We start from the raw sequence: 24,004 nt of genomic DNA on the forward strand, positions 1-24,004 counted from the left end.
AAATTTTTTTAACCTAAATTCCCAAGTACCCACAAAGAACTTTGGAACACTAAGTTCTGGCAGTATGCCATTTCCGTTGGCTCCTGGCTCTTCAGGTGAATGGTGGGAAATGGTGACATCCTCTCCATAAACCTGTTCCTCTTACAAAATCGCTTAATTATTTTAAGGCGTAAACTGCTGCTGCTGTTTGATCCCAAATTCTGGTTCAATAAAGACGATTCCCATGAATTTAGGGAGTGCTGAAGCCACATAAGGATTTAGAATTGGTGTGTTTTTATTTTAACCAGTTGAATCTCTTGTGCTAAATTTTGGCTTGTCTAAGCCAGAAAAGATTGCTCTTAACATTTTGCAGGTGGGGAAGCCTCTCCATTGAGCAAAATGAACAGACTGTTTTCTCCAGTTTATCATTACGACACTACTAAAGGTAGGGTTTTTGTGTTTCGTTTTACCCATGATCCCAGCGGCTTGCCCAGGGATTTAGTGGCACAGCTGGGATTAGAATTCTGGTTTTGCGATTTCAGTTCTGGGTCCTTTTGCGCTATATCCTGCTGCCTTATTTATTCACCTAGAGCCCCTACAGAAACCCTGGTCGCACAGCGGTTAACAGCTACGGCTGCTAACCAAAAGGTCGGCCGTTCGAATCCACCAGGGGCTCCTTAGAAATCCTATGGGGCAGTTCTGCTCTGTCCCTACAGAGTTGCTATGAGTCGGAATCGACTCAACGGCGATGGGTTTGGTTTTGGTTTTTTTTAAGAGCCCTATGCTGTTGCTTGCTGTGGAGTCAATTCTGACTCACAGTGAGCCTACAGGACAGAGTAGAACTGCTTTCTTGGGTTTCCTAGGCCATAATCTTTATGGGAGCTAATGGTCAGGTCTTTTCTCCCATGGAGCAGCTGGTGGGTTCAAACAGTCGACCTTTCAATTAACCAAGCACTTAACCATTGAGCCACTAGGGCTCTTTGAACCAAACCAAACCCATTGCCAGTGAATCGATTCCAACTCATAGCAATGCTATATTTACAGCCCCTGTATAACAACACGAATGTAATAATTACTAACATTAATTGAGCATATACTGTGAGTCGGTCACAAAGCACTTTCAATACATTATCTCATTTAATCCTTAAAATCCATCTAAAAATACCTGCTTGTCTATGTAGCTGACTCCATCCATCCGTGTCTTAGCATGTGTCAGAACACCGTTTCTCTTAATGGCCGAGTAATCTTCCATTGTCTAGATAGGCCACATTTCATTTATCTGTTCATCAGTTGATGGACATTTGGGTGTTTCCACTTTTTGGCTATTAAGAATAATACTGCTATGAACATTTGTGTACAAGTTTTTATTTGGACATGTTTTCATTTCTCTTAGATATATAACTAGGAGTGGAAATGCTGAGTCATGTGGCAAGTCTATGTGTAACATTTTGAGCAACTCCCAGATTGCTTTCCAAAGTGGCTGCACCGTTCCTGCCAGCACCGATGCAGTGTCCTCCCGTCCTCGTTAGCCCAGCTTGTATGTCCCCTCCCAGAAGAATGGGCCATACCTTCTCCATCCACCCATTGCTCCTAGACTTGACTTCTGTTTTAGCCAGGAAGGGGCCTGCACATGGTGGGTTCTTGCTGGAGACGGCAGCCATCCCCTCCCAGTGTGCACACCTTTGCGAGGTGACTTTGTAGCTCCTCCCATTAAAAGGTGGAGTCTATTCCTCCACCTCTAACTGGCCCTCCTGCCTCTAGACTTGATTCTCGCCTTCTAGTCCATTCTCCTCACTGCAGTCAGCGACCTTTCTCATATACAAATCTGAAGTCACTGCTTAAAATCCTTTAGTGACTTTCAATTATTGGGAAGAAGTCCATACCACTTAATGGGACAGGCGAGACCCTGATGGAGCTGGCCCACTGATCTCTTCCTCGGGGTTGCCATGCTATTTGCTGTTGCCCCTGCTGGGAGAATAACCTCCCCTCTGCCCTTTTGGGTATCTTCTGCTCAACTTTTTACCTTCTCTAGGGGACATTCCTTGACCCCACTGCTTCAAGACAGAATTAGTGTCCCTCGTGCATATGTATGGCCAAAGTATGCTGAGCTAACCTTTATCATGGCACTTTCGCACTGGTTCTGCAACTGTCTCTGTTGCTAGACAAAGCAACTGGTGGGGCCCTAGGGGCTTGGCACAAAGTGGGGCTCTGTGAATATTTGTGACTGACTGAATGTCCGCCTGTGTTGTGATTGTTTCCCTGCCCATGTCTTCAGGGCTAAGGACTATCCTGTGCAGCTCCGTGCCCCTACCATGCATGTGTGGTATGTGTGTGTGGTATACAAGACAGCGGATGGCGACCTGCTGTAGTTAGAGGTTCCTGGGCTGGACAGGAGGGAGTGAACACAGCTTAAAATGTAAAATGTGCTCGGAGGTAGCCTCCCTTGCACACTTACACCAAGAGAAGGGGAAGAGTAAAAACAAAAAATGTGCTCGGAGGTAGCCTCCCTTGCACACTTACACCAATAGAAGGGGAAGAGTAAAAACAAACTGACCACAGCTTAGTCACCTGAAGGAGCCAACTACTTGAGTAAATGGATTCCAGATTCATTTTCTCCTCTAGCTGTTATTGTTAGAACATGGTTGTCTCAGATATTGCAAAAGAGAGAAAAAAGTCTTTGGTGGTCTCACCGACTAGCCTTTAACAAAGACTTTTTCAGTTCAACTCTATGTAGGAGCAATTTTTAATGGAAGGTTGTAAAAACTCTCAGGATTGTCTATTGCAATGATTCACTGTCTGGGTGCATCAAATCACCTCTGAGTTCAGAGGTGGTAAGTCTGGTCCTGTTTAAATCACATCTGATGCCCAAATCCCTATAATCTGTTCTTGAATACCTCCAGGCATGGGGAGCTCGCTACTTACGATGCAGCACATTCCAATTCTGGACAAAAATTAGGAGCCACCCTTATACACTGAGGTCCCTGTGTGGTTCACATGGTTAAGTGCTCAACCACTAGCCAAAAAGTTGGCGATTCGAGCCTACCCAGAGGCGCCTCTGCTTCCGACTTGGCGATCTGCTTCCGAAAAGTCACAGCCTTGAAAACCCTATGGCACACAGTTTACTCTGATGCACATGGGGTTGCTATGAGTCAGGATCTACAGCAACAACCACCCTTACACTGGGCTGAAATCTGTCTCCCTGGAACATGACCTTTGGCCCTAGAGTACAATTGCCTTTGCTTTTTCTATGTGCAAATCCTTCAGCTTCGTAAAGGTGGATCATGTCTGCCCCTTCTCCCCACCTTCCTAGTGTTTTCTCCTAAATAAACCCGTGTTCTCACGGGGAATGGTCTCCAAGTGTAGCTAGTTCTGTTGGTAATCTCATGCACACGCACATCACCAAATGGGCCCATTTACCACAGCCAGGGGCTGCCCAGTCTGAAGTAGCGTGGACCTATGCTTGCCCCTCATCTAGCTCTTCTTCTTTTAATGTGGCCTGAGATCATTTTTAATTCACAGTCAATGTGCACTATTGATTTAGGGTGAACTTGTTACAATTAACCAGAGCCCACAAGACTTTATCACTTGAACTTTTGTAAATTCCTCTTCATCTGCCATAAATTAACTGGCTTTTTTTTATAATCGGCACTTGGGATTCGTCTCTTCCTGTTAGATTTTATCTTTTAGTTCTAAACCCTCATTTTTTTCTAAATGGAAAGTACTAGGCCCAGAAGAGAGCCCCTAGGTGGTACAAATGGTTAAATGCTTGGCTGCTAACTGAAAGGTTGGAGGTTCAAGTCTACCCAGAGCACCCTGGAAGAAAGGCCTGGCAATCTACTTCTGAAAAATCAGCTATTGAAAACCCTGTGGAACACAGTTCTACTCTGACACCCATGGGGTCACCAAGAGTCAGAATCAACTTGATGGCAGCTGTTTTTTTTTTTTTTTAAATAGAGGTCCAGAAGAGGGAGCCCTAACAGCCCCTTTCCTGAGAAAGTGCAGCTGGCCAAGAAAGAGCATGGTTAGTTATGCATCGCTGTTTCCCAGCTCAAGGAGGAGGGACAAGTACCTGTTGGGCAGTTTTCAATTTTTTCACTTGAAAACATTGCAAGATTCCTCTAGCATCTCCAGGAAACAGGCAAGATGGCAGATTAAATGACCAGTTAGCTAGCACCTGACACGGAGTGGGCCCTGGTCTGAGTCTGACGGCTCCAGGGCCAGACAACCACCCTGGGCTGGCTCCGCACTGAGTACTTGGTCACTAAGGAGCAGTGCAGACAATGGCATCTGCATGTCTAACCAAACCGTAATTGTTTCCGTTTATCCTGCACACTGTGCCCCAGCATTGTGCTGAGCATGTTGCCTGCACTGTCTCATTTAATCCCTGCTGTTGTGAAATCTGATTTAATGATCATGGTGGTCTGGATCCATCAGATTCAGCTGGGAATGCTTTGAAAAAAATAGGAAATCTCAGGCCTCATCTCCAGAGATTCTGATTCAGGAAGAATGAAGTCAGGAAACTTGCCTTTTTCAAAAGCTTTCCAAGTGACCCAATGTACAGCTATGTTGGGAGCTACTGTTTCAGTTCGTGGCCTATATACCTACTTGATCACTTGCTCCTGGAAAAGAGAGCTTGGGTCTGATTCATCCTCCTTCCTCTAGAGCTTGTGCAGGGATGGCCCTTGAATGAATAGATGCGTAAAAGGTGCCAGGAAAGCCACGGTGTCCAGTACTGAGAGTCCTGTGGGTTTCTGGAGGCCTGGCAAGAAAGCAGCCTCCAGAGCCCTGATGGACTGACAGGGAGAGGGCTCAGCCTGGGGGGACTGTGCTCACAGAGGCATGGGACAGGCATTCTGAAATACTGGCTGCCTAGCCAGGTAGAGACCCTGGACACTTCTGGAATGCAGCCTAATTTTACCTAGCCTTCATCTCATTGTTATTCACAAAAAGCCAAGTATTTAGACACAGACTTAGTTTAAAAAAAAAAAATACTACTGGCTAACAGAGATACTTTTTAACCATTCAGGAACAATGTAGGAAGGGCATACTGAGGATCTTCACAGACTGTCCATACAAGAATGGGTAGGATGTTTACGACCCATCCAGTCTCATCTCCCCACTGTCCGCTCTTCCAGTAGCTTTAATGTCTATCACTTGCACTGGAGATTGCTGTCCTAGGGTGCAGGCTGAGACATGCTACCACTATGTTCTCACTGATCTCATTAACATCACTAACATCAGAGCTGCAAGGGCCCTCACTTTCCAGATGGAGAAAAAGAGATGCTGAGGGGAGGCACTCGCCCAGGGGTTTGCAGTGGACCAGACACTGAGCCCAGGGCTCTACTAGTCTACTATACACAGTTCCAAAGCAGTCCAGACCACTACTCCTTGGAGTGAAGGAGGGATACAATCTTATTTTATTCCATAAAATTAAACAATTGCCCCAGCACCATTACTGAGCAGTTAGTAACTTCTCTACTGATCTGCAACACCACCGGTCATAAATTATCCCTAGGGGTGGCCACAGGACAAATGAGGACCAGCAAGAGGAGCTAGAGGGAGCATAGCGGCTGACTCGGCCTCAGGAGGAGCTTTCACATGGGCTCCTGATGGCAGGGAGTGCCCTGTCTCAGCAAGTAAGCAGAGACCAGATGACCACCTGGCAGGAATTTTGTAGAGCAGATTCATGACAGGACTGTGCTGCTGACCTCTCCTAGCCCTAGAATATGAAGGGAAACCAAATAATGGATTCCTGGGCCAATGCAGAGTCTCGGCTCAGAACTACTGGCCTCACAACATCATTCCACAGGCCCAGCTGCCCTCTGTGCCGATGGCCTCAACATCTTTGGTCTCTGGGTTAACCTGTTGCCCCTCCAGAGCTGGAGCGCCCTTAGAAGTGATGTGTTCCTAGGTATTTTACAGGATGGATCAGGTGCAGGGTTTTGAACTGTGGGAAGGTGCCAGGAAGCAGTCAGGGACCTCCTGTGCATTCTTACTTGTGGCGGGGGTTGCTGCTGCCCGACTCCCCCGCCTGCACCAGTGCAGCATGAACAGGGGCTTTGTCCGGGGCCTGGGACGCTGTGACAGAGCCCACCACGCAAGACTCTGAGGGCTTGGGACAGCTGCCAGGAGACGCAGGATGGGGGACCAGTCTCAGCATCTCTGTTGCTTGGGGCACTTTCTCCATTCTCAGTTCTTACGGGCAAGGGTGCAGAGAGAGGGCTCAGCACTTTACAAACTGGTGTGTGACCTCGTAGATTCCCACCGACTCCTGAGCCTTTTCATCATAGTCGGTCCAATCCTGTGAAATAAAATGGGCAACGTCAGCCTCAAGAGGGAGCCCAGGTCAGTGTGGAGAGTGGAGAACTGGGATGTGAAAGGGGCAGTTCAGGCTCTGATAGTCATGAACATGTGTGATCCTAACAACAAGACAGCTCAGGCCTAAACTCCAGCTCTTCTAGCTTTGACTTTAGGCAAGTCACTTAACTCCTCCGAGCCTCAGTTTTGTACACAGGGCCCAGCATTCAGAAGAGCTCAGTAAGTACTATATTAATCGGTGCTAAACATATTGAAGTTTCTGTCCTTCCTTCAAGGCCTGAGAACAAAGCTTTCTTCTCTGCAGGGTAGTAACATATCCAGCAATATGTGTGCCCAGCAAGCTCCAAGAGTCGGCTCTCCAATGATGAGCCTTGATCAACAAAAGGGTAATTCCACCAGCTGTCCTCTAGCACCTTGTAAGGCCCCCAAGACCAATACCTTCTCCTGCAGATTAATGTCACTGAAGATTGTCCCCGACTCCACACCCTCGGCAGCAAACCCAGCCTGCAGGTGACAGAAAGAAAGTGGTTAGCCTGAGGGAAAGGAGACACTGGGCTGGCACGTGAGGGCTCACCAGGGAGCTGCCTCTTCTCACAGTACCTTTGGGATGGGAAGACAGATATGCAGTGTGGGCAGCTGTTTTGGAATAACTGCTGAGCTTCCAGGGCCTGGCAACTGCTGCAAAACTAAGGTTGTTCCTCCAAATTACAGCCCTCGACCAGGAGTCATGAGGGCTGGGGTAAACCCTTCCACTACCCGTGACTCCTGATGGGCCTTGCCCATGTCACTTCCCTTCTCTGGACCTTCTTTTTTATGAAACAGGGATGACATACTAGTTCTTCTGCCTAGATCATAGGTTTGCTGCTGTGTGGTGAACATGCTGTACTAGTAAAGTGAGACAAGCACTGACTCTGGGTTCACATTACAGCTCCTATGCTTACTAACTGTGACCCTGGGCAAGTCACAAAATCTCTGAGGTTCTTTCTTTATCTGAATAATAGGATGAATAACTTCATATGGTTACTGGGAGAATTAAGTGAGGTAACATGTAAAAGTGATGGGCATAGAGGCCCCCGTATAAGTAAATCAGTACTTAAGAAGAACAACTGAAAAAGAACAACAAAGTGGGAAGCCTCACACTACCTGATTTTAGAACCTATTATACCACCACAGTAGTCAAAACAGTCTGGTACTGGTACAACAACAGATACATAGATCAACAGAACAGAATTGAGAATCCAGACGTAAATCCATCCACATATGAGCAGCTGATATCTGATAAAGGCCCAAAGTCTGTTAAATGGGGAAAAGACAGTCTCTTTAATAAATGGTGCTGAAAAAACTGGATATCCATCTGCAAATAAAAATGAAATAAGACCCATACCTCACAGCATGTACAAAAACTAACTCAAAATGGAACAAAGACCTAAATATAAAATCTAAAATGGTAAGGATCATGGAAGAAAAAATAGGGATAACGCTAGAAGCCCTAATACATGGTATAAACAGAATACAAACCATAACTAATGATGCACAAAACACCAGAAGAGAAACTAGATAACTGGAAGCTCCTAAAAATCAAACACTTATGCTCTTCGAAACATTTCACCAGGAGTAAAAAGACAACCTACAGACCAGGAAAATACTTTTGGCTATGACGTAGCTAACAAGCGTCTAATCTCTAAAATCTACAAGATGCTGCAACACCTGAACAACAAAAATACAAATAACCCAATCAAAAAATGGGAAAAAGACATGAACAGGCACTTCACTAAAGAAGACATTCAGGCAGCTAACAGATACATAGGAAATGCTCACGATCATTAGCCATTAGAGAAACGCAAATCGAAACTACAATGAGATACCATCTCACCCCAACAAGGCTAACACTAATTCAAAAAACACAAAATAAATGTTGGAGAGGTTGTGGAGAGACTGGAACACTTATACGCTGCTGGAGGGAATGTAAAATGTACAAACACTTTGGAAATTGATCTGGCGTATCCTTAAAAAGCTAGAAATAGAAGTACCATACAATCCAGCAATCCCACTCCTTCACACGAATAGATATACACACATCCATGTTCACAACAGCAGAAAGATGGAAACAACCTACGTGCATATCAACAGACGAATGGATAAACAAATTATGGTACATACACGCAATGGGATACTATGCAATGATAAAGAACAATGAAGAATTAAGGAAATATCAACATGATGAATCTGGAGGGCATTACGCTAAGTGAAATTAGTCGCAAAAGGAAAATTCTATATGAGACCACTATTTTAAGAACTCAAGAAAAGGTTGAAACACAGAAGAAAACATTCTTTGATGGTTATGAGGGTGGGGAGGGAGGAAGAGGAGAATTCACTAGCTAGATAGCAGACAAGAGCCATCTTGGGTGAAGGGAAGGACAGCACACAATACAGGGGAAGTCAGCACAACTGGATTAAACCAAAAGCTAAGAAGTTTCCTGAATATAACCATACACTTAGAGGGACAGAGTAGCTAGAGCTGGGGCCTGGGGACCATGGTTTTGGGGGACATCTAGGTTAATTGGCATAACAAATTTTATTAAGAAAATGTTCTGTATCCCACTTTGGTGAGTGGCGTCTGGGGTCTTAAATGCTAGCAAGTGGCCATCTAAGATACATCAATTGGTCCCAACCCACTTGGAACCAAGGAGAATGAAGAACACCAAAGATACAAGGAAAATATTAGCCCAAGAGACAAAAGGGCCACACAAACCAGAGACTCCATCAGCCTGACACCAGAACTAGACGGTGCCTGGCTACCACCAATGACAGCCCCAACAGGGAACACAACAGAGAGTCCCTGACAGAGCGGGAGAAAAGTGTGGAGCAGAACTCAAATTTCATGTAAAAAGACCAGACAGTGGTCTGACTGAGACTAGAGGAACCAATGAAGACACGGGCCCGGACGTCAGTTAGCAGAACTAAAACCACTCCTGAAGACCTCTCTTCAGACAAATATTAGACTGGACTATAAAACATAAAATAATACTCATGAACAGTGTGCTCCTTAGTTCAAGCAGATAAAAAACATAAAATAATACTCATGAAGAGTGTGCTCCTTAGTTCAAGCAGATAGAGGAGACCAAATGGGTGGCTCCTGCCTGGAAGCAGTATGTGAAGGCAACAAGGGACAGAAGCTGGTTGATGGACACAGGAAACTCGGAGTGGAAATGGGGAGTGTGCTGTCACATTGTAGGGACTGCATATAGTGTACCATTTCAATAGGTATATAAAATTTTGTATGAGAGATTAACTTGAGCTGTAAACTTTCACCTAGAGCACAAAAAACAAAAAAACTTGGAGAAGAGAAAAAAAAGTAATGCACGTGGTGGCCAGCATCTAAAAAAGAAAAAACCAAACCCACTGCTGTCAAGTGGATTCCGAATCATAGCGACCATCTAGTAGGCACTTAATAAATTACTTATTATTATTCTTAGAAAGGAGAATCCCTAGTCCATGGTCTCAGCAGGAAGCTAAGTTCGGCTGTCACGTCCTACATCCCCTCTCCAAAGACACAGGTTCGCCAGGAAGACACACGCACCTGAGGCTGGAAATCAACTGGTTCGAGACCCCGGCACTCAAACTCAACTATTGTCTTGAACTTCTCACTGTCTTCAGCCTGGAAGGAAAGTGTGTTGAGGAGATGGGACCCAGCTGGGCCCTATGAATGATCCCATGCCACCTGTCCTTCCTGCTAAGTGTGCCCTGATGGCCCCTATGGGTCCAGAATAGGACCTGGAACAGCTCATCTCCTTCTGAAAGGAGTCTGCCTTGGGTACCTGCTCCCATGAGACCTTCAACTGTCAAATGGAGTTGAGGAAACCTCTACAGTGTCTATTGTGAGAATCTGAAATAACATGTAAAGTAGCCAGTACAGTACCCAATGCTGTGTTCAACAAATGATATATAGAATTATTAATACCAAAATACAAATAAAAATGTTAAATTATAAAATCTCCAGATCATCCAAACAGTCCCAATACACTTAACCCAACTTTTGCTAACTATCTGCCAGGCTGTGAGGGCACAGCACTGACTTAATGCCTCTGAAGCGGGCTATGTGTGTGGAGAAGGCACCTCTGGGGGGGTCATATGGGCAGGACATTCATGCCTACCTGACCCATGGGCTCAGGGCCCCAATCAGTAGCTTAGACTTTCACTCTCATTCCAGCAATCACTGTAAACTCTGTGCATACCCCCACATGCCTGGCACTGTTGAGGCACTTCTTGGTTGAGCCCTGCTTTGTTTTTTGTATGATGGGCCCACTAGATCATGATTTCCTTAAGGGAGGATCCTCATCTGATTTCTCTCTTTAACTTCCAGACAAAGCTGAGAGGTATTTTAAGTAAGAACAGATGGATACAAATAACAGTCCTTTAAATAAACAAACAGACCCAAAGAACGTGTCCCCTACCTCAACTTTGAACTAATTTGTTACATAATGTTATGGACTGAATTGTGTCCCCCAAAGATATGTGTGTAAATCCTAACCCCTATACCTGTGGTTATAATCCCATTTGGGAATGGATTTTCTTTGTTATGTTAAAAAGGCAGTATTAGTATAACTTGTGTCTTAAGTCAACCTCTTTTGATATATAAAAGGTATAAAAGAAAGCAAGCCCAAGGAACCTAGGAATAGAAGTTGAAAAGAGACAAGGACCTTCCCCCAGAGCTGACAAGAGAGGGCGAGCCACCTCCTAGAGCTAGTGCCCTGAATTTGGACTTCTAGCCTCCTAAACTGTGAGAAAATAAATTTCTGTTCGTTAAAGCCACTCACTTGTGGTATTTCTGTTATAGCAGCACTAGATGACTAAGACACACGGTAATATTTAACTACCTAATAACACAGACTCTGGAAAACCTGGTGGTGTAGTGGTTAAGAGATATGGCTGCAAACCTAATGGTTGGCATTTCAAATCTACCAGGTGCTCCTTGGAAATCCTATGTGGCTGCTGTACTCTGTCCTGTAGGGTCGCTATGAGTTGGAACTGACTCGATGATAACCGGTTTTTTGTTTGGAATAACACGGACAGTATCAAGAGTGGAGACACCCTTCAAAGGGCTGTCCCACCTACGGTTTCAGAGACTTACTAGTCCCTTAAGATGTAGACAAGGTAAGCACTCTCAGCCATGGAAACTGAGTGGCCAGGCTGGGTCAAAGGTCCCCTGAGATCCCACAGCCCAGTACTTATAAGGAGACACTGCCAACAGCCTGTTTATGAAGTCTTTTCCCTACCAAGCTGTCAGTCAGTGTACGATGAATAAATGGCTGGTTGAGTGCATGAAAGAATCAATGTCCCAGGGCAGCTCACTCTGATGCAGATATAACTCTAGGGCCAGGACTCCCAGCTTAGATTTAATTCCACTATGCTTGCCATTGTAATAGAAAACTTACATTGTAAGATTTGATGGTGCTGCTCAAAATCTCTGAAATATAAAACAAAAGACAAAGTTGAGTCCACACCGAGGCCCCGCCCAGGTACCCAGATATGGTTCTGGGAAGGAGGGTATTCCCTGCACAAATGCCTCAGGCCTGGGCCCACCCACAGGTAGCACAAGCCTGCTTTTGGTCTGGTACCAGGAAACAGGGGAGCCAGCCTGGTTGAGCTTAGTGTTTATGGCCTGACCTACCAATGGAGTTTTCCCGAGAGCATAGCTTGCACTTCTGGACCATGGAGGCACTGCCACGTCCTCCTTTAAGTGCCACACTGTCCTGCCGAGGGGCAAACAGAACCTCTGGTCATATATCAATTAGACGCAAGGGTCCTGAGCTTGAATTCCACCACTTAGTGTTCAGGTGAAGAGACCAGACCCAGACAGGGTGAGTGACTTGTCAGGACAAGAATCCTGGGGAGGCTTCTTGCGAGTGAGGAAAGGGCTTCTCCTAGATCTTGAATTCTGCCTCACATCCCAAAGATGAATATTGTTCCCACTGCTTCACACTGATGACTGCCATCCCCAAACCATAAAAACAGGGTCCAGAGCACCAGAGAGATTGGGGCTAGAGGTTCCCCAAATCCCTGCCCAGAGGTGTATGTGCGGTGGTGGTGTGTGTGTGCATGTGGAGGGGAGGAGGGAGGGTGGGCAGTTACCATCAACCGGATGTATTGCCACTTCTCTGAGATCTCACCACAGTTCCCACATTTCATCTTGGGAGAAAAGAGTATCAGTCAAGCAGCGGCTCAGTTTACAGAGACAGAGGGAAAGGTAAAAAACAATGTGAGGTAGGCAGGCTCCTAACCCACCTCCCTGTCCACAATCTCACCTCATCCTTACAACCAGGCCCACCAAGGACATAACCTGACTTCCTCTGGACAAAGAACAGGCCAACTTGTTTCTCATGCTGGTGTGCCCACCCTCCTCTAAGAAGTGCCCAATTTAACTGGGGATTCAAGATTCACGTGGTACAGAAATTGCTTTGAAAAGCCCCTCACCCACTCTACTGGGTTAGGCACTTCCAGTGTTGCCATGAGTTATAAGTACTGACCACTCTGTTTGTATTCTTTCTTGTCTCCTTCCCTAGACTGTGCTTCTTGAGGCCAAAGAACGCTGATTCCCCAAATAAGTGCTGGAACTTGGGCTTCAAAATACTTGGAAATAAAGGTGGTCAGAAAAGGTTTCCTGAAGGAGAGAGGGTTTTTGCTAGGTACTGACGGATTCTGGGATTTAGACTAGGAGTAAAAGAGCAGAAATTATGGCATCTGGAAGAGTGAAGGGCCTCAAACTGCTTGGATAAGAGAGGGACCTCTGTAGACCATGCCATCAGGGTAGCAGATTTACCACTGTGGGGTGGAGGAGGAGTAGCAAGGGGTTAAGCCAGGCATAAAATTAAACAAAAGATTTCACAATAAATAAAACCTAATCAAAAAGCTTGGCTGCTAACCAAAAGGCTGGCAGTTCAAATCCAGCAGCTGCTCCTTGGAAACTCTATGGGGCAATTCTACTCTGTCCTAAAAGGGACATGACTGGTAATTGACTTGAAGTCAACAGGTTTTTTTTTAATCAAATAATTCACCTTACCGAGTTATTCAATTTACAATACAAATTATTCACCTTACTAATAATCACAAGGTCCCTTCAACGTGCATTTTGTTAGGCAGAGAAAAATTAAACGCAGGAGTTCCAAAGCACCATTAATTAAGGATTAACCAATAAATTCTTAAAAATAAAATTATATCCAGAAAACAAAAATGAACGTTTAATGTGTCAGTTAAACATTTTTTATCTTGCCCGGGGGAAAGCTCCTGGCCTGTTCAATACTGAGATCAGCCAGTAATCATACAACTACCAACACGGAAAACGTTTCCCGGGGTCCGGGGTCCGGCCCCCGACACCCGACCCTAAATCCTCTGATGCCTACAGCCTCTCGGATGCTCCGCCCTTTCCTCCGTCCTAGGGCCCCGCCCAACTAGCTGCACCTTCAGGTACCACCGGAAGTCCTCGCCCACAGGCCGGAGGCTGGTGACGTTCTCCAGCGTGGCTTTGAGCTGCAGCGCTATTTTCTGAGAAGAGAGGCCCCGAGCGATGGCGTCAGCGCGCCTGCGCATCCCAAACCCAGCGCCTACCCCTTGCTCAGCCCCGCCCCTCCCAGAACAAGCTCTGCTTGCCCGCTCCTTCTCAGCGAGCGTTCACTCCTCCCCTCCCTCCTGGAGCGAGCTCCGGCCTCCCAGATCCACGCCACCTCGCCCGCCCCGCTCCGGGAGCGGTTCCCCTTCTCCTCACCCCCATAGTGGCCCTGCTCAGCCCGGCGGTGGCAGGCTGCGGCCGCTACTTTCCGGCCCGTCGTAAAAGGCGGGCGCCGTCTGCGCATCCGCAGTGCGCGGCCTCGAGCGTGCGTCGGGCGGGGCGAGGGGCGGGACCCCCTGGGCGGGTGGGCTCTGCGCGTCGCTGCTTCCTTCTCCCGCGGAGCGTTTTTCCGTTAGGTGAAGTCCGTGGAGATAGGCTGTCTGCAATTACCCGGCTCTCAGACCCGCGGAAACCTGCCTCCAGAAATCCGTAATTCCGCAAGTATTTACCAAACGCCGATTTTGTGCCAGCACGAAGCTAGACTGAGGGATATCACAACGAATAGGACATTCCCTGCCCCAAACCTCTGCCAGTTCTCTTTCCTGGCTCTTAACTGTTCTATCTTCCCATATCCAACTCTACACTTGGTCCCAGCCTGGCCTCTGTTCCCCCTGTACAGGGAGAGCCTCGCAATTTGGGAGTGGGGGGCTCTTTCTTCTCTAAACTGTACCTTTGTCCTCCCCCCGAGACCTGGTTTCTAGGCTCCTTCCCACCTCCTTTTTCGTTGTGCTCACGACTGGACACTCCTCTCCTGCTGGCCCTTCTCTGGGCTCCCATCTTGCTTGTCTATTATATGTTTACCAAATCTTGTTGTACGTGGAAACCCTGGTGGCTTAGTGGTTAAGTGCTACGGCTGCTAACCAAAGGGTCCACGGTTCGAATCCCCCAGGCGCTCCTTGGAAACTCTATGGGGCAGTTCTGCTCTGTCCTACAGGGTCCCTGTGAGTCGGAATCGACTCGACGGCACTGTTTTTTTTTTTTTTTTTTTTGGTTTTTCTTTTACCTGTCTTCTTGTTCAGGGCACTTCAAAGTATACAGGAGCTGTGGGTGTTCGCGTTACAAGCCAACAGCCCCTTTTAGACTCCTACAGCTTTTTTGAGGCCCTTATCGTTTTTTTTTTTTTTATCGTTACTTCTTTAAAATCTGGAGTGCCTGTTTTTCTGTCTACTTTACCACCAACTTGCCTCTTTGGCCCAAGTACCTTGTTTACCTATAGCAGGAGGTGCACCGGCCGGAGGGAGATCTCAGGTCTCAGCTCCACCACCCACTTGCCTCCCAATCTTTGAAGGAGACAGTGGAGTGGAAAAACACTGTCCAGGGAGTCATCTGGGGCCTTGTCCCAAGTTGGCCTGTTTTGACAGGTGTGAACTTAGACTAATCACCTCCGTTCAGTCAAAAGAGGCTTAGCAGTCCCATGCAGGCCCACGATCTGTTCACCCAGCAATGTGCCTCACTAAAACATGCAGTGTATCAGGAAAAAGAACACAGATCTACCTGCTGAGCCAATTCCCAATATTATCTGTACCAACTTAGTCTCAGCTCTTAATGAGTGTTGGTATTCTGAATTTAAAATGGATTACTGGAAAACTGAGACTGGCATTTTCTCTTATTAATAGTTATATCAAACCACATTTTCCCTCCATACTAAAACAGCTACATATGTACCTCTAAAAGATGATTAAAGCACCATAGCACTTCACACGTAAATATCCAGTCTTCGCATTTCCTTACTGGTGTCAATTTTACAGTTCTTTTCAAGACATGATCCAAATAGGGTTTAAACATAGTCTTGATTAATGTGTTTCCCAAACATCTTTTTATCTACAGATTCCCACTCCATTTCTGCTTCCCTTGCAGTTTATCTATTGAAGAAACTATGTCTTAGAGTTTCCTCTAGATATTGCTGATTGCATTTTCATGCTTTTTAAAAAACATGTTTCTCTATTCTCATCTCCTGTAATCTAGACGGTTGGTTACATGTATTTTGGGGGCAGTAATACTTAGGGCATTACCCATTGCCATCGAGTTGATTCCAACTCATAGCAACCCTTTAGGGACAGAGTTTAACGGCTCCATAGAGTTTCCAAGGAGTGGCTGGTGGACTTGAACTGCTGACCTTTTGGTTAGCAGCCAAGCTCTTAACCACTGCACCACTAGAGCTGTTAGTGTTTTAAAAAGTAACTGAGGAAGAGTTCACATGGCTCTTCAAATAACACTTATTCAAGTATTTATAATAATAAAAATTGGGTTTTATCATATTTATTAAAGACAATCATTTACAGTTTATAAAAAATATTGCCCTGATATACACAAAAAGTTCCTGATAATGGGAATTAAAAACAACTACTCCCAACCCCCTCAGGTCCACACCAATATTCAATCTAGATTGGCTTAATCTTGAAGTGTAATCCAATAAGACTGAAGACCAAACACTTCAGGTCCTGCACAAGATAATAAAATACCCGTAAGCCTTCTGGATCCCTAAAACACAAGAGGAAAAAATGTTTTAAAAGCTGTGAGAAGCTCCAGAAAATACCATTTAATAACCCTGATTATTTTTGTACCAAGATGCTCATCATAAAGGTATTTATAGCATTAAAACTTTAAAAACAACCCAAATGTCCAAAAAGAATGAAATGACGATATATGAAAATGGAATATAATGACGTCATTTAAACATACTGTTTTTTTAATGTGGAAATGCTTATATTAAGTGAAAAAATTATTAAAATAACATTGATCTCAATTACAGTCACACATCAATTAACGTACACAATACATTCTGTGAAATAGGACACTATGTGACTTGGATGCTATATCAATTTGGCAGTGCCGGAATTACAAACAAGTTATGTTTCTTAATCTATCTTTAAATCGAATTTGTACGTAAATCAAACAGGTACAGTTCGTATCTAACATCAGTTAGTCAAATGTTTGTCTTAGTATACAGTGTATCTTTCCATGCATAAAAAACATTAAAGAAACACTTCCAGATACATTAAGGTAATAATGTTTTGATTCACACTGCGAAGCAGCGCTTGTGTCTGTTATTACCAACCATTGTATGTACCTTGAATTTTTAATAGGCTTTCCGGGGTTGGTCCGTAACTTAGGGCTGTATGTAAAAGTTGGTAGTTCATCAGGACTGCCTGTACTTAATAGCAAAGCTACATGGGATACTGTAGTGTACCTGTATTTACTGAATAGCCACCAGAAAGCTACTGTGTTCACTACATTTGGTTACGCCTGCTACGTCCCATTCTCCGATCAGGATTTCTGAATTCTTATAAACTTACAGAACTATGGACATACATGCGGGTAGGACATTACCTGAATGGAAGTTAGGTAGTACGTGACTCTGTACTTGTAAAAACATTTATATATTTTTTAATGCACGGAAAAAAAACTAGAAATACTTCAAGATATTAACAGTGATTGTCTAATTGATATGATTATGGGCGACTTTTCCTCCTCCTACTTTCCCACATTTCCTGTATTTTCTACAATGCGCCACCAGGGTTCCCTTTCTACAATGAGTATGTATTATTTCCAGAATTAGGAAAACTTTTTTTTTTTTTCAAAGTAGTACTAAGCAGTACTAAGAGGCTGGAATCACTGGCTTTCTTAGTCACCAAAGAAGCTGTCCAAAGGAAGATGATTGGGCCCAACTAAAAATGAGCCGTATCTAATCCCAAATCCTCCCCCCACCGAAAAAAAAGAGCCAAGAGGTTACCAAACTCTAAGGACTCTTTGTAGCACATAGAGTCATGTCTCAACTTTATAATTCCCTCCTGTCAACAACATGAGTTTAAAAATTAGATCCTAAAAAATTTCAGGTTTCACTAAAGTCAGACTTTTAAGATGCACTAAAGAGCCAACACTGAGGAAGCAGTTCAGACTGGGTGACTCTATATAGTTTATCCTGAGCACTGGCATTTTTTTGTTTTCTTTCTGGGCAGATTCTTATCCACTGTGGCTGTTCCTATGCATACTGTGTGTGTGTATGTCACTGAGAAGCTCTTAGTAGCAATGATTGACTCAAAAACCAAAGGCAACAGGGTCAAGTCCTCAAAAATACTTTGGGGGAGTCCCTCTCTAGTGAGGGGTACAAAGCTGCCCGCACCTCTGCCTTGCATTTTGCACCAGATCGTCCCATAATGCTCCCAGTTTGGCTAAGGGTTTCCCAACAATCTGCTCCAAAACAGATACAACTGGATGTATGGATCATGCATACTTACTTGGACTGATTAACATCAATGAGGGAACCTATTTTTGAGGTTGTGAAAGAAATGTGTTCATCTCCAATGACGATTTCAAGCTCCTAAAAACATTTTAAAAAATTAAGTCACACTAAATCGGCCTTTTCATCATGCACACAGAAGAAGGGTTCATCATTTGCCAAAGCACACAAACCTACTACAGATGGCCACATAAGGCCAGTTCACTGCCACAGATTCACTGAGCACTAAGCTGTAGTGGGCACTAGTAACAGAGATAAATGAAATACTGTTCGCCCTTGAGAAGCTTATATTCTTAGAGAAAGTTGTGTCCACAAGGCTCCACCATATCTGCGCTTTGGAGGAATTTATAGTGTTTTTTTTTTTTTTTTGTATGAGGGTTTTCATTTTTTTTACCCTGTAGAGTGACATGGGCAGGTCTGTGCTTTAAAAATAGCAAAGGATCTACGTATCTGGGCAACACGGGACAAGAAAAAGAACTCCAGACCTTGGGTTTGATCCCAACTTTGCCACCTACTAGCTGCAGGACCTGAGTCTCAATTTTTAAACAGTGAAAGGTTCATGAACTTTCCAAAAAATATCTGTGGGGGATCTATTGTATGCTGGGATTGTTCTCTGTGCTTGGGAAAGATCAGTAAAACCAATCACACCAAACGAAGATCTCTGTCCTCATATAACTTACATTCTAGTGGACCCTGCTTGTTTTTACTTTTTAATTTTTATTGTGCTTTAAGTGAAAGTTTACAAATCAAGTCAGTGTCTCACACAAAAGCTTATATACAGTTTTTACTTTTCCTACTTTTTTACTTAGGTTTTTTAATTACGAAAAATTTGAACAGAAAATAGAGAAAACAACGAGTCCAGTGTTCCCCAGATTTTAAGTGTTAGTATTTCGTCATGCTTGGGTCAGGTTTTAAGGAAATAAAACATTATAATATTTAGCTTCACCCCCATTCCATTCTCCTTTCCTGCATCCCCAGAGGTTAACTAATCAATACCCTGAAGGTGGAGTGTATTCTTTCCACTCCTGTTTTTACAGTATTGGTAATACGTTTTCAAATTTTTATTTAAGTGGTCACGCTATATGTATCTTTGATTTTTTAATTCAACATTGTTTTTGAGATTTATCCATGTTGGGTTATAGAGATTTAGTTCATTAGTTTTAAATGCTTTAGAGTATACCATTTCCCTATTGAAGCAGAATTAAGTTTCCAATTTTTGTTACTATAACCAAACAATGTGGCGATAACATTTTTATGCATCCCCTTGTAAATATGTGAAAATGTCTCCAGGAAAATTTCTAAAAGTAGGATACCAAAAAAAAAAAAAAGCCAACCCCATTGCCATCGAGTCAATCTGGACTCACAGCAACCCTACAGAACAGAGTAGAACTACCCTATAGAGTTTTTAAGGAGCACCTGGTGGATTTGAACTACCAGTCTTTGGATTAGCTCTTAACCACTACGCCATCATGGTTTCCAAAGTAGGGTACAAGTATTTTTAATTCTGCCAGATGGTATCAAATTGCTCCATAAAGTCGTTGTACCAATTTTATTCCTACCAGTAGTATATTCCCTTTTTTCTCACATCCTTTTTAACACCTGGGATTATTTTTGGCCACTCTAATGGGCCCGAAATGGCACATGTACATTTTTGCCAGTGTTACAGGTCTGAAATGGTGGATTTGATGTCTTGTGCAGAGCTGTAATTTCATCTTCCATTGGTAAGGTTTCCATACTAGAGGGAGAGTTGCTAAACCACTCACCTGCCGGCCAACTCGGTCAGGAGGGGGCCACAAAGCATCATCCTCTTTGGTAATTTCACTGTCATCAATTATTCTCTTCAGTTCTTCCATCACACTCTTATGCACATAAGCCTGAAAGCAAGTTAAAAAACAATTTAAATGGTATCCCCAAGTAGTTCCCTGACTCAGGTAGAGACGGTAATAAAAACAAATGCTCCTGGTGACTTGCTTCTGGCACCTGTGTTTGTGGAAGACATTTAGGCTTGACCACGGACAGCGTGCTGGAGGAGACAGACAGGGTCAGAAGTGCCCTTCTAGCCTCTTGGCACATCCTGTTCACGTGGACTTTCTCTCTGCCACATATCCAATTCACACCTGAACCCAAAACAGAAGATGAGTAATCATGTCCCACACCCTGGTTATTTTTAACTGATGACATGCTTCTGAAGAGCAGAGACATGTCTTTTAAAATACATTTTGCATACTAACGCACATTTTTTAAAAAATCAGGATGCTGATGTGTCGGTAAGCATGAAGTGACTGCTAATTAAATATAACAGTATGAAAATATATTCAATATAAAAACATTTTCAAATGTAACAAACTGGTTAAAAGGAAAGAGTAGCTTTGATAAAGCCTTAATGGTGTAGTAGAAATCACAACAAAATGCAGCACCTGGACTTGAGAGATGGGAGAGGTAGGTATGGGTTTGAATTTACTGAGAAATTAACACTCTCTCTCTTACTAGTAGGGGTGACTTAGAATAAGCCCCTTAGTTAATATCTGAGGCTTCATTTATCTATCTGTGAAAGGGATATCCACCACCCGTTTGTCAGTTTGTTGTCCCATGGTGGCCTGCATGTTGCTGTGATGCTGGAAGCTATGCCACCAGTATTTCAAATACCAGCAGGGTCACCGTGGTGGATAGGTTTCAGCAGAACTTCCAGACTAAGAGACTAAGAATAAAGAAGTAGTGATCTACTTCCAAAACCAGCCAGTAAAAACTACGGATCATAACAGAATACTGTCTGACTTGTTTGCTTTAAACATGTCACTAGAAGGGATCGATTACTAGAGGAGGACATGTTCGGTGAAATAAAGGGCCCAGTGAGGGCACTGGAGACCCTTGGTGAGACAGATTGGCACAACAGCCGCAGTGGAATTGAACATGCCACACTTGAACATTTTGAGGATGCTACAGGACTGGGTCACATTTTGTCCTATTGTACATAAAGTTGCCATGAGTCAGAATCAACTTGAAAGCAGTTATCTACCAAATGGGATATAATACAACCCATCACATGGGCTTACAATAGAGTTAAAAAAAAAAAAAAATTTTTTTTTTTTTTTTTTTAGTGTTAAATAAGATCATATATGTCATATATGTAAAATACCTAGTGCCAGACTTGGTGTCTAACATGCATTCAATGAATGTTAACTGCTTTCTCATGCTCCCTTTCCCCGAGGACCTTATATATAATGTATTTAATTCTACAAGAGTACTGAGGAGTTGTGAGGAGGACAGGTTTTATTATCCCTGCTTTTGCAGATGAAGAAACTGAGACTGAGCTAGTTCAGCCAGGGAACTTGCCCAAGATCATATGGTTAGTAAGCAGCAGATTGAGGGTTCAAACCTAGATCTGCCAGACTCCAAATGATTACTAGTAATTGATTCAGCATTGAAAAAGCAAACACAAACTAAAGGAAGATTTGAGGAAGACTTTAGAAGCTGCCAACAGACATATGTCTACTGCCCTATTCTTTGTGTTTAATACCACTCCCAGGAAGAACAAAAACAACACAAGGCAAAGGGCTGAACTGCAGTGAATGAAGGGTTCTCAGAAGGCTCATACCTCTTTTCTGATCATGACATCATTTTTGTAATTGCTGTTGTTGGCATATCTCAATTTCCCTGTGAGAAGCAAAAAACAAATTCAGTGTACAATGAAAACAAAAGACCAAAGCATCATTAGCTACCAATACTATCAGCTGTTGCTCAAAATGTATCCTCCAACTTTCTCTTCAAATTGTCTAACGGATTTACTATTTAAACCTTTGGTGTTTCAACAATACTAGTCTTTTTAGCTCTTCACTTTAGGCTATTAAACAGCCTCACAGCCAAAACTATAGCTGACACTGAACTATATTTCTTGCAAAAGGCAGCTCAGGTGTGCTAACAGAATACAGGCAGGCTCTTTTGTGAGCTTGGGCAAATCACATCTCTATGGGTTAATGTCCTCACTTGAAAATAGGGACTCTAATTGATAACTTACCTGCGTACAGGGCCTCCTGAGGCCCAAATGAGTTTTGAAAGCATTTTGAAATCTGTAAAATGCTGGTTATATATATTATCATATGATCATGCAACCCTCTGATCTATTCCTGTGATGGAAATGTTGTGCTTTTATCACTGAGCGCGTGCAGTATACAAGGCCCTTTGTGAGCCTCCATGTGTGCCATTCAACAAGCTAAGCTGGAGATATGCTGGGGGATAAAGAAGATAAAAAGAAATAGAAGACGCGGTTTTTACCCTGTAGAATAGAAGAAACACATGTAAAACGAGCTAAATTTATTGCAACAACATCTGCACTGTTTCTTGCCTTTCACCTTTAAACTCATTCTCCATGCGGTGGATAAAGTGATCTAGTAACAGACCTGATTACTCTAGTGCTTTCATAGTACCAATGGCTCCCCACTGCCTTTCTGAAAAATCCAAGTTTCTCAGCACAGCATACTGCTAAGATGAGCCCCCTCCGGCTTTTCCAGCCTCACTCCTGCAATATTCTCCTCTTACAAAGTTGGAGTTAACCAAACTACTTGGTTTCTGCAAGAAACATCCCATGCATTTTTTAGTTTTCAGATCGTCTGCTGCTAATGCTCTCCAAAATGCGTTCTTGACTCTCACCAACTCTTATACATTCCTAAAGACTCATCTTCCTCCCCTCTCAAATCACTTCATTCAGGAAGACTTCCCCGAACCTCGGTATAGGTTAGGTGCCCCCTCTGTTTCTTTCTACCAAAGCACCTAATACACTGTTTGTCACTGCTCGTCTTCCTCACAATCAGGGCTTGTTTGATCCATCTTTGTGCTCCCAGTTAGTAGAAGTTTTCTGTCATGTTTGATTCATTTCTTTCACCACAGCGCCTCCTCCCCAAATTCTATCAATCAGCAACACCCCATTAGTTCTGCCTCCAAGAGTATTCTAAATCCTTCTCTCCACTTCTATGATCACCCTAGTTCCAATCAACAACCCTTTTGTTTTGACAACTGTAAATGACTCCTCGATAAGTAGCCCTGTTTCCCCTCTTGCCCACTCTGCACTCGACAGCAAGAGCACTCTTTTCTAAACTAGAAGCACAAGTCACTAAACAGAATCCCTGCACAAAGGCAGAACCAGTGGGGCGTATACAAGAGCGTTCCTTTCACTCCCGCGCAGCACAGGTCTAGCTCTAGTTCCCTGCCCTTTCCGGACCCCCAACCTCCCCACTCACCCGCCCCGAGGCCTAGTCCCCGCTGCGGACAGCCTGGGGCCCGCCCTTACCGTCGGGTCGGAACTCGAACTCCAGGAATTCGTGGCCGAACTTGCCCTTGTGACCCACGTAGTAACGCAGATAAAAGTCACTTTCCATAGCTCGCAAAAGCCAACCGAGGCCAAACTTTAATACTAAGCCGCACCGCCGCTGTAAGCGCCTGACACTGACGTCGAGTGCGGCGCACGGAAGTGACGTCCGGCAGCACGGTGGCCTACATCCGAAAGATTTTTCTTCGCCATCCACCCCTTCCTCCTAGAGCGGAAACAAGACTTCCCGCCCCTTTTATCCGGAGGCATATCGTGGCCGCCCCGCCCCTCTCGCCCAGAGGCGGGAACGAGGTTGTCTCGCCTTTCCCACCCGGAGGCGGGGCCAAGGCTGCCGCACCCCCTCCTCCAGAGGCGGGGCCAGGGCTGCCCCGCCCCTCTCCCCCGGAGGAGGGGTCAAGGTTGAGATTTCCTTTACCCGCTCGGGGTCTAGTTGGGGATTCAGGCCGGAAGTCGCTGGAAAGAGTCGGGGCGTGGGGCTCTGACCCTGATGAGGTCGGAACCACTCCTTTAAAGGCCCTGACTGAACATCCTGAGTCCT

The 24,004-nt window shown here is 44.4% G+C and overlaps 2 protein-coding genes across 4 annotated transcripts; both read right to left on the reverse strand.

The window, feature by feature from the left end:
- Positions 1-47: 47 nt before the first annotated feature.
- On the reverse strand, positions 48-14,143 carry CZIB (CXXC motif containing zinc binding protein). 3 transcript variants are annotated; one of them, XM_049879279.1, is made up of 8 exons: positions 13,756-13,826; positions 12,825-12,958; positions 12,430-12,486; positions 11,969-12,050; positions 11,733-11,764; positions 9,878-9,955; positions 6,736-6,801; positions 48-6,280 (listed from the first exon to the last, which is right to left on the reverse strand). In XM_049879279.1, the coding sequence occupies exons 3-8, from the start codon at positions 12,484-12,486 to the stop codon at positions 6,203-6,205; spliced, it is 393 nt and encodes a 130-aa protein (XP_049735236.1). In that variant the 5' UTR covers positions 12,825-12,958; positions 13,756-13,826; the 3' UTR covers positions 48-6,202. The 3 variants fall into 3 exon arrangements, with proteins under 3 accessions (XP_049735236.1, XP_049735235.1, XP_049735234.1); XM_049879277.1 differs by lacking the exon at positions 12,825-12,958 and adding an exon at positions 14,060-14,143 and having other exon boundaries at positions 51-6,280; positions 13,756-13,839; XM_049879278.1 differs by lacking the exon at positions 13,756-13,826 and having other exon boundaries at positions 12,825-13,382.
- A 2,003-nt stretch (positions 14,144-16,146) lies between these two features.
- Positions 16,147-23,629, reverse strand: MAGOH (mago homolog, exon junction complex subunit). The gene is made up of 5 exons (XM_049879281.1): positions 23,428-23,629; positions 21,739-21,797; positions 19,907-20,017; positions 18,142-18,224; positions 16,147-16,384 (listed from the first exon to the last, which is right to left on the reverse strand). The coding sequence occupies exons 1-5, from the start codon at positions 23,513-23,515 to the stop codon at positions 16,285-16,287; spliced, it is 441 nt and encodes a 146-aa protein (XP_049735238.1). The 5' UTR covers positions 23,516-23,629; the 3' UTR covers positions 16,147-16,284.
- Between the last annotated feature and the right edge of the window lie 375 nt (positions 23,630-24,004).

This window comes from Elephas maximus, chromosome 3, assembly GCF_024166365.1.
Source record: "Elephas maximus indicus isolate mEleMax1 chromosome 3, mEleMax1 primary haplotype, whole genome shotgun sequence".
In the NCBI taxonomy this organism is placed as follows: Eukaryota; Metazoa; Chordata; class Mammalia; order Proboscidea; family Elephantidae; genus Elephas; species Elephas maximus.